General features: G+C 54.3%; 1 protein-coding gene across 3 annotated transcripts in view; it reads left to right on the top strand.

Annotated features, from left to right (window-relative positions):
* The window catches only part of SLC35F3 (solute carrier family 35 member F3), a 245,697-nt gene that overhangs the window by 166,741 nt on the left and 65,533 nt on the right, over nt 1-13,423 (top strand). For 2 of the 3 annotated variants that reach the window (XM_087828996.1, XM_087828995.1), the window contains exon 1: nt 4,046-4,121. The exons of the other annotated variant lie outside the window; for it this stretch is intronic. In XM_087828996.1, coding sequence (XP_087685122.1) covers nt 4,046-4,121 — 76 coding nt within the window. Of the gene's footprint in view, nt 1-4,045; nt 4,122-13,423 lie in introns of those variants that run through there. 3 annotated transcript variants of the gene reach the window in all.

The following is a 13,423-nucleotide window of genomic DNA, read 5'->3' as shown; positions in this document are numbered from 1 at the left end:
GACTAAATACAGGCCCAGAGCTGAGATCCTCCAGAGTGTAAGGACATAGCTACCTGCTCCTTGAAGATTCACCCCGGGCCTGCCTGCCTGTCTCTCCCTGAAGGGCCATGGCTGGGCCCCACCTGGGGGTTGCAGGTGAAATATAGCCCCCCGGTGGTAGGAGACACCGGTTGTTGCATCGCCTTTCTCAACCAGGACTCCTCTCTCACTCCCTTTCTCTTTGGTTTGCGAGTGGGAGTCGGGGGTAGGCAGGGAGACTGTTGGGGGAAAGCTGGGGAGTTTAAAACTCCTGCCTGTGGTTCGTAGGTTCTGCATCAAAGGCTGTTATTCTCAGTATCCCAGGAACTTGCTTCAGCATCTGGACTGTAATGCTAAGAACACAAATCCAGCTGCTCCCTCAGAGTGTGACTTTCTCTGTCCCTGAGTTAGGTCATGGTAGCCTTAATCCAGCGTAGTTTAAATTGTTGGAATTCTCAAAATACTATGTATGCTTGTACACCAGTACACAGTTCACTTTCTAAAGTAATTTTATTTATGTGAGTTTTTATTTTTATTATTTATTTACTTTTTTAAAAATATGTTTTTTTTCTTTTAGAGACCAAGGAAGGGAGTGGGGGGAGAGAGAAAGAGAGAACCATCAATGGGTTGCCTCAGGCATGCACCCCTACCAGAGATCGAACCCAAAACCTAGGCATGTGCCTTGACCAGGCATCGAACCGGCAACCTTTCAGTGCAGGGGAGAACTCTCAACCAGCTGAGCCATACCAGCTAGGACTACATAAGGTTATAAATTTGCACCCCACTCCCAAAAAAGGTGTGTACTGAGGAATATCTGCACTCAGATGATCAAGCAGCAGGAATTCCTGGTTTCAAAAGGAGTGTAGGCCCTGGGCAGTGTGGTTCAGTTGATTCAGCATTGTCCCACGCACCAAAAGGTCACTGGTTCCATCCCTGGTCACTGGGGCTCGATCCCAGTAGGGGGCATGCAGGAGGCAACCAATTGATGTTTCTCTCTATCTCTCCCCTTCTCCCTGTCTCCCTTCCTCCCTCTCTCAAATCAATAAAAACATATTTTTAAAATAAATAAATAAAAAGGATTGTAGGAAGATTGTGGGGGTTTTTCCTGGGGGCCCAGGGGAGGGTTAAGATTTTTTGGTGGAAACATAAGGAGAGAGAGCACCCAAGGCCGAGAGAGTTCAGTATAGAAAAAAAGGAATAGCCCTTAGTACTTGAAATTAAGGGGAGGGAGTTGAGATGACAATTGGTACCTCCTCTTTGATAAGCAGAAGTTGACAGACATGAGGAGGTGATGACCTCTCTAGTACCAAAAGGTCCTGTGGGCGGGGGGTGGGGGGGATGTTTAGGTAACAGTTATTTACTGAGTGAAGTTATCCAGGGATATTTAATAATATTTCATTGTTATCTAGTTATCTGTTTGAATTGTACATAACATTGCAATAAGTAGAAAGGAGATACTTAAAAAACAGACACATCTATTGGGTACTTTCACTGTGACCTGCTCCGTAGAACGGGTGTGAACAGGACAGCTTGAGGTGCTGGGCTTGCACACTTCAGCAGTCCCAGGGGAGACTCCGACACACCCAGGTCCCCAGGGTGTGCTCGAGCGTGATGAAATCTGGCAAAGCCACATTCGAATGAAAGGAAATTACTTGACATGTGTCTCCCTCCTGAGTTGGAATACTTAGGTGGAATTTTTGCATTTTACATTATAATACAGCAGCCCCCCTTCTCCACAGGGGATACATTCCAAGACCCCCAGTGGATGCCTGAAACCAGGGAGAGTACCAAACCCGGTATATATTGTTTTTTCCTATACATACATGCCTATGATAAAGCTTAACTTATAAATCAGGCACAGTAATAGATTAACAGCAATAATTAATAATAAAATAGAACCGTTGTAGCAGGGCACTGTCATAGAGGTTGTGTGAATGCGTCCCTGTCAACGTCTCATCGCACTCGACTCCCCTTGCGATGACACGAGACCGTCCGCTGCCCGTGAGGTGGCGTGAATGAACAGACTCTGTTTATTTCTGGAGTTTTCCATTTAATGTTGTCAGACCACTGTTGACTGCGGGTAACTAAAACCTCAGAAAGCAAAACCACAGATGGGGGACCACAGTCTATAGCAGTTGTAAGCACAGGGTTTTGGTTTGTCAGACTTGGATTTAAATCCCTGCTCGGCCGGTTCCACACTCTATGACCTGGGACATTTTATTTCACCTCTCTTAGCCTCAGTTTCCCCAGAATAAAACAAGGCGACGATAGACTCACAGAGCTTTCGTAAGAAATGAAATGATTCATGCAAAGCATTTAACACGGTACTTGATACATAGTAAGTGCTCAAAAATGGGCACTGTGAGGTGGTATTTGCTTTAGTGGTGTATGTGATAAATGTTGACTGGTAAACTGAATAACACAGGAATAGCATGTTGCAGTAAAAGGTCCTCTTTAATATATGGGATTTCTTTGCTTTAAGCTTATTTGTGCTCAATTTTCACAAAGAAAGGGATGGCCTAAGAACTTTCTGTAGTGTCCTCTCTAGGGGTCTGGGGACCAGTTCCCTCTGAGAGGTGTGTGGTGCCGAGGCCGCCACTAGAGGGCTCTGCGGAGACCCTGAAAACCCGCCCTTGGGTTTCGCCATGAGAAATCAACCCTGAGAGCCTTGGCTTTTGGGGGACTCACGGGCCATTCTGTTCATCACGGCTGTTCAAGAGGGCAGGAAATAGCAGTAACCCTACCAGAGAAACTTCTAGGAACCACCACTTCTGCCGGAGGCCTGGGGGTATGCAGGCGGATGTCACCAGAAACACCTGGTAGATGCCAAGCCAGGGAAGGCCTATTGCTGTGAGGTCGCCCCACCTCCTGCACTCCACTGAGTTGCCCTTCGGGGGGGAGGGGGAGACTGACATCGTACAGTGGAATATCAGCTTTCACACGGGAAACCAGGGAGAGTGGGAGGTTCTGAACGCTGGGTAAGGACTTCACAGTAACCACAAAACCTACCCTGAATCACCACGGAACCTTCAGATGCCCAGTGGAGGCTGCGGCCAGAACAGGTGGCTGGACGCATGTGAGTGAGATGCCCATAGGCCCTTGGGGTTTGGGGGCGAGCCCAGCCCTGTGCATCCCAGCTGCAGGGACAATGGCCGGGCGCGTTCAGTGGTGCACTGTCACTGCACACATGCTCCTGGGGACTTGTGGTCACTCAGGGATCACCAGCCAGTGACGCAGTAGGTATGTCATTGCTCTTTAACCAGCGGCATTGGCCAGCAGGTTACAGCCGGGTCTGAGCGGGAGCAGTGAGACCGGCGCCTCGGAGGCAGAGGCCAGCCAGCTGGGCGGTGGAGCTTCGCTGCCCCCCAGGCTGTTGGGCCCCCCGGACCGGGGCAGGGGGTGCAGCAGAAGGCTCCTTGAGCATTTGTTTTCCTGCGGCTGCTTTGTTTTTGCGGACCTTGCATCTTCCTCCCCAAAAATGAGCAGTCCCTGGGAGCCACACAAAATAACGTGCCCCTAGACTCTCTGAGAAGTTAACGGAGCGTGGGGTGCTTGCTTGTCCCGACTCCTCTGTAAACCAACAACTGGGTTCTTTGCGCCGGGAGAGTCAGCCCTCCATTCAGAGTCAAACGCCTCCCTTTCCAAACTTGTGGGACACGGAGGTCAGGCTCTGGGGGTCCCCTCCAGCCCGCTGGTCCCGTGCAGGGCTGCCCCGGGGCTGCAGCCAGGACAGGGCGCCCGGGCAGGGGCCGGCGGCGGGGCGGAGCAGGTGAGCCGGGCGGCGCGGGGAGCGCACTTGGCCGTGACGTCGGAGTTGGCAGCAGCGGGCGGGAGGCCGTGCGCGTGGGGCCGAGCCGGGAAGATGTGCTCCACGGGGCAGCCGCCGCAGTGAGCGCGCGGGAGCGGCTGCGGGCAGGGCCTGGGCGGCGAGCCTCGCGCTGCGCACGGAGGCGGCCCCGGGCGGCCAGGGCGCTCGGCCGGCCCCAGGATGTAGGCGACCGTGGCTCCCGCAGGCGCACGGCTCACCATGAAGAAGCACTCGGCCCGGGTGGCCCCGCTCAGCGCCTGCAACAGTCCGGTCCTGACCCTCACCAAAGTGGAAGGTAACGCCTGGGGAGGGGAGGGGTCTGCGCCCCGCGGAGTCGCCCCCTTCCGGGGCTGCCCAGCCGTGGGGCTGCCTGGCCTGGGGGCTGCTGGCTCCACGGGAAGCATCCCTGCAGTGCAGCTGCCTGCGGGGGTGGCACCTGGCAGCTCCCTGCTGCCCGGAGCTGCTGCGAGGTCTGCGGGGCTGCCCAGGGTGCTGCAGCCAGAGCCGCGCCGGCTCCTTCCTGCGGGGCCCCCAGCACATCTGGCCGCAGCAGCAGCAGTGGCCTGAGCTCCTTCCTGGCCTGTGGCACTGGCCCGCTGGGTAGGAGGAGCTCGCCCAGACACTACCCAGTGCCTCCCCCGCTCACGCACTTGAGTCCCTGGTGCCCGGAGCATCCCCCAGGCAGATCCAGGTGTGCTCAGCTGGTGGAGCGGGAGGGGCTGCCGCAGGCTGAGAGGTCCCCCTGCCCTCTGAACCGCCCAGCCCACCAGCCAAGTGACAAGCAGGGGAGAGAAAAGCCACCACCAGCCTGTAAACATGTTCTTGCCCCCACTGTGGGATGTGAGGCAGAGCCCAGGAGAAGGAGCCTGCCAGTGCCCCTGGAGAGCTGTGCCTTCCTTAGGCACAGCTGTCACCCTGCCTGAGTGGAAGGGAACTTGCCTCCCGATGTGGGGGGAGGGGGAGGCAGGGAGAGACCCACCTCCATTCTCAGCTCCTCCCAGGAGGCAGAGGGGGAATGACCAGTCTCCTAGAGCTGGCCAGGTTGTCCAGGTGAGGGCTGGGCAGGGCCAGCCAGTGAGTGGGGAGGGGACAGCAGAGCCCTCACGTCCCGGTCCTCGGCTACCCTGAGTTAGCCCAGCGTTAGCCCTGTGTGTGCCCTGTGTGCGGGTGGCGACGGGCTCCTGCCGCACTCCTGGTACCGCGGCCTGGAATTGGGACCTGTGTAAGACGGCTTCCAAGGACCCTGCTTCCCCGAGCGAGTTCTCACTTGTTGCACTGAGACTGAGGACCAGTGAGAGTAAGACGGAGGCTCGCAGGGCAGTTAGGCTCCCTGCCCACAGAGGCCGGCCTGTAGGCATCCTGGTCCCATGTCCCCATCCTACAGATGAGGACTGTGAGGCCCGGAAGGGCGGATTGGTGGCGAAGCAGGATTGGAATCCGGGGCTGGCTGATCAGAACATCCCTTTGCCCTAACTTGTGACTACTTACCTATTTCTCCCCATTTCTATCTTTAGGAGGTTGATTTTTTTTCCTTCTTGTAGCTGTCTCCTCCCCTTCCCCGCCCCAGTCTCAGGACAGACTTGGTATCGGTCACCTACACCTGAATTTAGTGCATGTGTGGCCTCTCCCAGAACAGGGAGGGGCATGTCCCAGCCTTCTCAGGGACTTTGCCCAGGGTACCGGTGAGTCGGGAAGAGGAGGGTTGGCTATGTATTTCCCTTAGGGTAGCTGGAAGGTTTGCTCACTCACAGGGTCCTCCTGGGGAGTCGCCCCAGCCCCACCGTCTAAGTGAGGCAGGTTGGATCTTCTCTCCAGCTTGGGCAGGACAGCCGAGCTGCACTCCCCTCCACAGGGACAGGGAGGCCTCCCAGGCTGGGCGCTGTGACCTCAGATGGCTACAGGAGGCAGTGAGTGACATGCCAGGCACAGGTAGGGGATCCCTCCCCCATTCCCTGGGGCTAATGCCAGCTGAGCTTTGAGCCCCCCCGTTCACACCAACAACTTTAGCAAACCACAGGCTTAGGTTTTTAACTGACTTTGGCACATAATGTCTACGGGTGATGGAAAGTGTATTAAATTGGTAATTGGACACATCAGAGATCTAGACAGTTCTCTTCCCTGAGACAGTTCCACTTTTATAAATGCTGCACCTCGGTCTCCTGAATTGTGCAACAGAAGTGATACCCTACCTCAGCAGACTTCACAATGAGGGAGGGCAGGTGACAGTGCCTAGCATGTGCCTGAGACACAGTAGGTGCTTAATAAACGCCTGGCAGTCCTCCAGTCCCAGGCGGTCTCGCACCTTCAGCACCTTGCTGCTAAGAGTAGGTTTGTGGGGACGGTATCTAGAAGCATCTGCAGGTTCCATGACACCAGAAAGCCTCCGAACCCCGTTTTGTGTAGGAAACTGATGGGTCCATCACAAAGTCTGCAGTCAGGGCCTGAGAAACCCTGCCTCCCTCCCTCTGCCTGGCCAACATGCAGCTCTGTTTCTCCGCCCGGATTTTCCCTTGTTGTTTTTGTTCAGTTTGGCTTTGGATCTATTTTTTGAAACCATTTGCATCTTGCGTGCTTGTTTGGGAGTGTTGAATCATTTTGTTTTGCCTGGATGCACAGGGCACGGTGGTCCCCATCCTGTGGCTGTTTCTGTGTGGATGGCAGGCAGGCCACAGTGACGGAACACAGCCAGCGGGATTATTTATTAGCCTGTGGAGTGTGTCTTCCAAGGGGAGGCAGGAAGGCACCAGCATGGGGTACATATAAAACCGAAACAGAATGCAGTGCACGGTTGGACCTAGACGCAGGAAGACGGGCAGGATGACTTCATTTACCCGGTAAATACTTCATCTGACCCTGCTCTGTACCTCTGTGTGTTTAGCAAGGCAATGGAATTGCAAGAATGAGCAGTACTGGCTTCATTGTCTTCAGGAAGTTTCAGTCTAGCGGGCAAGAGACATGTAGGTAGATAAGTTACCCAGTACAAGGTGGTAAATTCCTGTCCAGAGCTAAGAACAGTGTCGCGGGGACACTGACAATTGAGCAACCTGAGGAGGCCTTCCCGAGGAGGTGGCCTGAGATCCAGGCATTGCAGCTGAGGTGGGGAAGCTTGTCACATGCAGAAGGGGCCTGCTGAGGCAGGGAGTGGTGGGTGCGCAGGCTTGGCGGGGAGCACCCGGAGGAGACTGCAGCTGGGCCTCCGATGGGGCTGGAGGCTTGGACAGTGGTTTGCAGGCAGTTGATGGCGGCTGTCCTGGCTGACAGCAAATGTTGTTTTCAGAGCCTTTTCCTGGCTTTCGCATCAAACACAGACACTGAATATTGATCAGGAGCACGTCCTCACAGAGTAGTATTTACTGGGAGCATCTATATTCACGTTTTGATAAAATGACGTTCAGTAGGAATTGGGAGCTGAGAGCAGAATAATAAATTCCCCTGAGAGGCCAGCAGCGTGTAGTGCTGTGGAGTGAGGGCTTTGGGGTTGGATAGATGGATGTGGTCCCACATCTCATGCTGAACCAAGTAGCTCTGGCTGATGATTAAAGCTCTCTGGGCATCAGTTCTCTCGTGTGCAGATGGGATGACATGTCCCTCTTCATAATGAGAACAGTAGTTTTTGCTAATGACCTACCATGTTGCAGGCACTTTAGGGAGATTGCTGTATTATCTCTCTTTCCCCCAAAGGGAGGGTGAGCATGCTGTCCCAGTTTATAGATGGGGAAACTGAGGCTCAGAGAATCATTGACACAGGGTCATGCAGTTGGAGAGCAGGTGTGCCAGGCTTCACAGCCATGTCTGCCTACTCCAAAGCATCACAAAGCCCTTGCACAGCCGTTTCATTTGAGCAGCAGTGAGAATGGCATTAGCTCAGGGCACTGGGTAAATGCTCTGGGAATGTTTGCCCCCTAAAGCGCCCACCACAATATGGCTCAGAGGTCTGGACAACCACTGGGACTCACAGGCCCACTGCTGTGGGTGATAGTCCCAGTGCCTGGGCCCAGGACACTCAGCCTGTCCCAGCTGTCCCCAGTGAGGTCTGGCTACTTTGTTTCCATTAATGGGATAAGACTGTCTTTTGGAGATGTTCAGTTATTGCATATGGAGCCCCAGCCTGTGGACCTAATCAGAGAGGTGTCTTGAGAAGTATAGTGCCAAAGGGTTCCCACTCCCCAAAGTATTTCCCGGGTTGGCTTGCCCTAGGCCTGAAGCCTCAATGACAACAGCCATTCATGTATTGATCAACTATGTCACCTAATACGTGCAAGAGAGTAAACCAGAAGTCCCTGTGGATGCTAAGAGGAGTTAAATATAATCCTTGACCCAGCAGCTTCCAAACAAGTGAAAACTATCACAATGCACAAAATTATGATTACATGTTGCAATGTAATTTTTAGAATTCTGTAAGGAGTGTAAAATAAGTGTGTGTTCATCAGAGGGCGAGCTCACCCTGGCTGGGGTGCAGGTGGCCGCTGTGCAGCCTTGCCACCTCTACCCCCTGCTTTGCCAAAATGATGTAATCCAACGGAACACTCTTTCCTGCTGAGTCAGAAGGTGGCCTCCGATCCTTCTCGTCACCCAACTCTGGGTGATGACGACACACTCACTGGCACTGACCTTCCTGGGAGCACGACCAGGGTGCCATGTCAGAGGATGATCCTCTGCCCTGTGGGCAGTGAGAACACAGCATTCCTGGCACAGGGAGCTCCATGGACAAAGGTGCAGAGTTAGGAAAGAGGTTACTTGATGGAGACTTGCAGGTGGTCGAAAGAAGTGGGGGGGAGGCCAGGGCTGAGGTCAAGGCTGACTGAGGGCAAATGCTGAGGCCTCAGGGGAGTGAACTGAAGCAGTCAGGAAAGGGGAGCCATAGAAGAGGAGACACACCATCCAAGTCTAAGACTGCCTTACAGAGCTCCGGTTCAAAATGGGCCATGAAATAGAGTCCATCTATCACAATTGATATTTTTAATAACGGAACTAGGATAGAATAAAAAATACCAAAGTGTATCGCATGCAATAAGAATGAAAGTTGACCTGTGTTTATTGCAGAGATGCATGTGCATGAGCGTGCTCGCATTGAAGGCAACAGTGGAAAAAGTTTGCAAAACCACAGGGGAGTGTCCAGTGGAGACAAGGGGCTGGACTAGGAAGTGACCACAGCGCCCAGGCCGAACTAATGGTTCTAGTCCTGTGGTAACATTTGCTGCACACATGCTGTGAGCCCTTGACCTGCATTGCCTGGTTCTGTCCTCAGACACCCCTGTGCACTGGACCCTAGTACTATACCCCCCATATAGGAGAGGAACCAGAGGACAGAGCGGTTAGGTGAGTCACTCTGTGAGCTGACTACTACGTGGTGTGCCCGTGTCCTAACCACTACACCTCCCACGGTGAGGACGTGACACGAGGGGACTGACAAGTGGTGGTGGCAGAGTACAGATAGGAGCATTGGAAAGGGTTCCATCAAGACCTTCTGAAGATTGAGTCTGGACACGGTGGGAATGGAGACTCGTTAGCAGTGTTAGCAGTGGCGGAGGGGACGTTCTTAGGGACAGATGGGGAAGTCAGTCTGGACAAGGTGAGTATGAGGCCTTGGTGGTGCCTCCAAGGCCAGGTGCGTAGCAGGCAAGGAGGTGGGAGAAGGAGATGACGAAGGCTGGTGACAGGTGAGAGAGAAATAGCTCTGGGGCATGAATGGGCGAACGCTGAAACCTAATGTCCATGAACACAGGGAGAGCAGAAGGTGGGAGAGAAGTCTGAAGGCTGAAGTAGAGAACCGCCATCGTAGGCAGCATGGAAGCCTCAGGAAGGACACCAGAGAGAGGCAGTGGGTGTGGTTGCAGATACAGTGGGGTGGGGGGAGGGAGTGCAGAAACAGTTGTAAGTGGTGCTGGTCTGTGCCCCAGATCTCAAGGGCTGAGTGTTGGTAAGGGGGAGGAAAGCCATTGCAGGAGCCTGGGTCCGGTGATTGGCAGTCAGAGAGGTGGGAGGGTTGTGCTGTCTCTAGAGGGGAGGCCCGAGATTTTTCCAGAGCCAGGTGTTTCTGTAAACGGGGTGTGGAGACCGGTTCCAGGACAGGTCTAAGGTTGCCCCAAAAGGAGGGTGATGATCAGTAATGGCCTGGAGGAGGCAGAGGGCACATGAGGAAGGGGAGGGGATGGTTGGCCTTACAAAGGAGGGAACATGATGGGCAGAGACAAAGAAGTGTGGAGATGCGGGAGGGAAACCAAGGACCTGAGCCCCGACTGGTCTTCGTTGCACGATAGGAAGTGGAACTGTCTGCCAGGTGACGGATGGGATGGAAGGCTGGCGGAGGTGGCGGAGGCTTCAGAAGACCTATATTGGGAGAGCCGAGAGAGATGTAATTCTTAAAAGCCTTTTTGGCGAGTGATTTGTTTTCAGTGGTTAAGACATCATGTAACTTGGGGAAGCATGCACAGGGAGGAATGCTGGCTGGGAGTCAGGACACGAGTGTCATTCCCTACCAGCTAATAATCGGATATGAGGCCTAGCCTCTTGGAGCCCAGGCTGTCTTCTGAGAAGAAAGGGGATTAGAGTAGATGTCGCATTGGCTCTGCCAGCAGAAACACATAACGAGTCTATTAAGTCTCTTACCCATTAACAGAGATGGGTTTCTCTGCAGAGCTGGAGGGAGGGAAACCCGGGACAACTAAGAAATGTGGACTGTGTGTGCCTGTGTGTGTGTGATGTGTATGCCTGTGCACATGTGTATGCAGGTACATGTGTGTGCTTGTGTGTGCTGGTATGTGTGCCTATGTGTGTGCGCCTTTCTGCATGCACATGCATGCTTATGTGTGTCTGCACGAATGTGTGTGAACATGTGCATGTATGTATGTGTGCCCTTGTGTGTCTGTACATGTGCCTGTGCACGTGTGTGCTTTATGTGTGCATATGCATGTGTGCTTGTGCATGCACGTGCCTGTGCGTGTGTGCTTTGTGTATGTGTGTGCACATGTGTGCGTGCATGTGCATGCGTGTGTGTGTACAAGAGCACACACTTGTAGGGGTTGTGTTTGGTATTTGAGCAGGAGGAAAAAACCAGCCATGTGAGTGCTTACTTTATGAGTCTTTAGCAGCAGAAAACCACTGGGCTCAAGAGAGGACCCTAAGGTGACAGAGTGGTGCCAAAAGAGGCACAGAAAGACCCAAAGAGAGCTGTGCCGCTTCTAAGCCTTGCCTGGGCTGGACCGGTGTTTTCACAGAGAAGCGTCATGGCTTGGATTTAGCCCAGCCACCCTACTTGCTGTGGGTGCAGAAGGCGTGGCCCCGGGCAGGTGATGAGGGCGGTTTAACCCCTTAAGGCAGACCACACCTTGGTCCTTGACTGAGCAAGTTTCGGGAAGCCTCAGATGCGTGACTCTGCAGAGCCCTGGAGGTGTAGTCTAGAAAACAGTGCTTTGTTGTTCAAGATAAAATGTGCAATTGCCCATGCCATCAGTAAAATATTGCTCTCTTCTCCTGCTCCGCTCCAGGGAGAAGGCTCCTGCGTCCCCCTTCCCACAGAGCCAGACTGCCCGGAGGGCCGACCTGCCCAGTCTGCCCTCCTGTAAAACCCCAGCTCCCCTGTGAGCGCAACAGCTGGACTCCAGCCCACATAAAAGCTGAAGGAACCCTGAGCCAAGGAGAACATCAGGAAAGGGAGAGCGTGCGTTAGCCTGTGTCTGTTGCGGGTCCTTAGCAGGCAAAAACACCCCCATCAGCCATGGTGAGTGCCTGCTGTGTACAGAGGCCTGGCATGCCCAGGCCCTGAGACATCAAGGTTCCAGGAGACACAGGCTCAGACCAGCAGGGTCCAGGATTAAACCCGATCCCTCAGGCTCAGAGGTTTCACACCATGCACTGAGCAGGCTCCTTGCTCCCAGCAGACACCGGCTCTTCCTTCCCCAGGGGCACAAATGGCATTGTTTAGCGCTTACTCAAATCCAGCGCTTTCCTTACCAGTCATGTTAGCCTGAGGCCGACAACTTGCCAAGACTGTGTTAAATCCACTGCAGACATGGTGTTGCTGGGAAGTTCGGGGGTTGTTAGGGACCCCAAGGAGATGGGAGTGGGAGGACAGGCCAGCACAGGACTCTGTGTACCATGGTGGTGGCAACGGCAGGGAGGTGCCCACGTCTGGCCTGGTTCAGACCAGCTCTCGTCCTGCAGAGGGTAGAGCTTCAGGGCCCTGGCGAAGCGGCCCACCTTCCACTCCACCGCACGTCAGCAGCCAGTCCTGAGTCCATACCAGGGAAGTGATTCTGGTTTTTACAAACAAATCTGTGCCGTCTCTCTCTCCCCGCTGCCTCGGGCACCACTTCCGACAAAGGCTGAGGCAGCTGGCAGAGGCGGGCGGCTGTGTGGCCTGACGTCCCTCAGCTGGGAGCCCAGCACAGTGATTCCTGCTCCAGGAGGTGGTCAGGTAGACCCTGTCATCCAGCCGTCACCACACGCTGCTTGGTGGCGGCCCCAGCCTGTGCCTCACACCTGCACCGGCACAGCAGTCCCCACCGTCACACCCTCAGGCTGGTCTCTCGGCCGATGACAAAGTACCCGGTGGGTAGCTTAAACAGCAGACATTTACTTTCTCACAGGTCTGGGGTCTGCAAGTCCAGGATCAAGGTGCCAGCAAACTTGGTTTCTGGTGAGGGTCTCCCTCCCGGCTTGTGGACGGCCACCTCCTCACTAGCCCTCCTGTGGCCTGTCCTGCCTGTGTGCTCGTGGAGAGAGCGAGTGACCAAGCTCCCCACCTCTCTTTCTAAGGCCGCCAAGCCTCTCAGAGCAGAGCCTCACCCCTATGACCTCCCTTAACCTTAGTTACTTCCTTAGAGGCCCCATTTCCAAATACAGCCACAGGGGGGTTAGGGATTCAGCATAGGATTCAGTCCATGACATTGCAGGGTGGCAAGTCACAACCAGAGTCCCCCACGCACTCAGGCCTCCAAATTTAAAAGTGGGCCCGTGCTCTGGAAGCCTAGAGTCCCTCCTTAGTGACAGCAGGTCTAGCCGTGGCCCCGATCCGTTTCCAAGGAGAGAATAAGACGCTTTCGGGGCCTGGTGCTGCTTTGGGGTCGGGCAGACGCTCGCAGGTGTGCCTCAGACACTCACTCCTCTGTGGCCTCGGGAGACCACCTCCTGGGGCTTCAGCCATCCAGTCTGGGAACCAAGGACAGTCAGACTTTCCGCCAGCATTATGACAGGTGAACAAAGACACCCAAAACCTCTGGGCAGAAAGCATGACATATATCCTGGGTGTTCAACTGTCGCTTGCCCTTTACTTCCTTGTGCCCTCTCCTCCCCCCTTACTCAGGGTCAGCGTCCAACCAATGGTGACTTTCTGTGGATTTTGTCTTTCCCTGGGACCAGTGCTAGTCAGGAGCATGATGGGGCCTTGGCCATATATGAATAGTGGGAATATTTTCTGACCCAAAGTCCAGGAATCCCGACAAATGGCCTGGCAAGTGCAGGTGGGCATATGGGTCAGGACATGTGAAATGGGATTGCCATGGGACATCCCAGGCCTGCAGTGGCCTTTTACATGTGACAGCCTCTTCCCTTTCCTCCAAACCGCTCCTTAGCACACATACACACAATCACACACAA

The sequence above is a fragment of the Miniopterus natalensis genome, chromosome 21 (assembly GCF_054644295.1).
Source record: "Miniopterus natalensis isolate mMinNat1 chromosome 21, mMinNat1.hap1, whole genome shotgun sequence".
NCBI classification, from domain to species: Eukaryota; Metazoa; Chordata; class Mammalia; order Chiroptera; family Miniopteridae; genus Miniopterus; species Miniopterus natalensis.
This window is presented reverse-complemented; position numbering and strand designations above follow the sequence as displayed.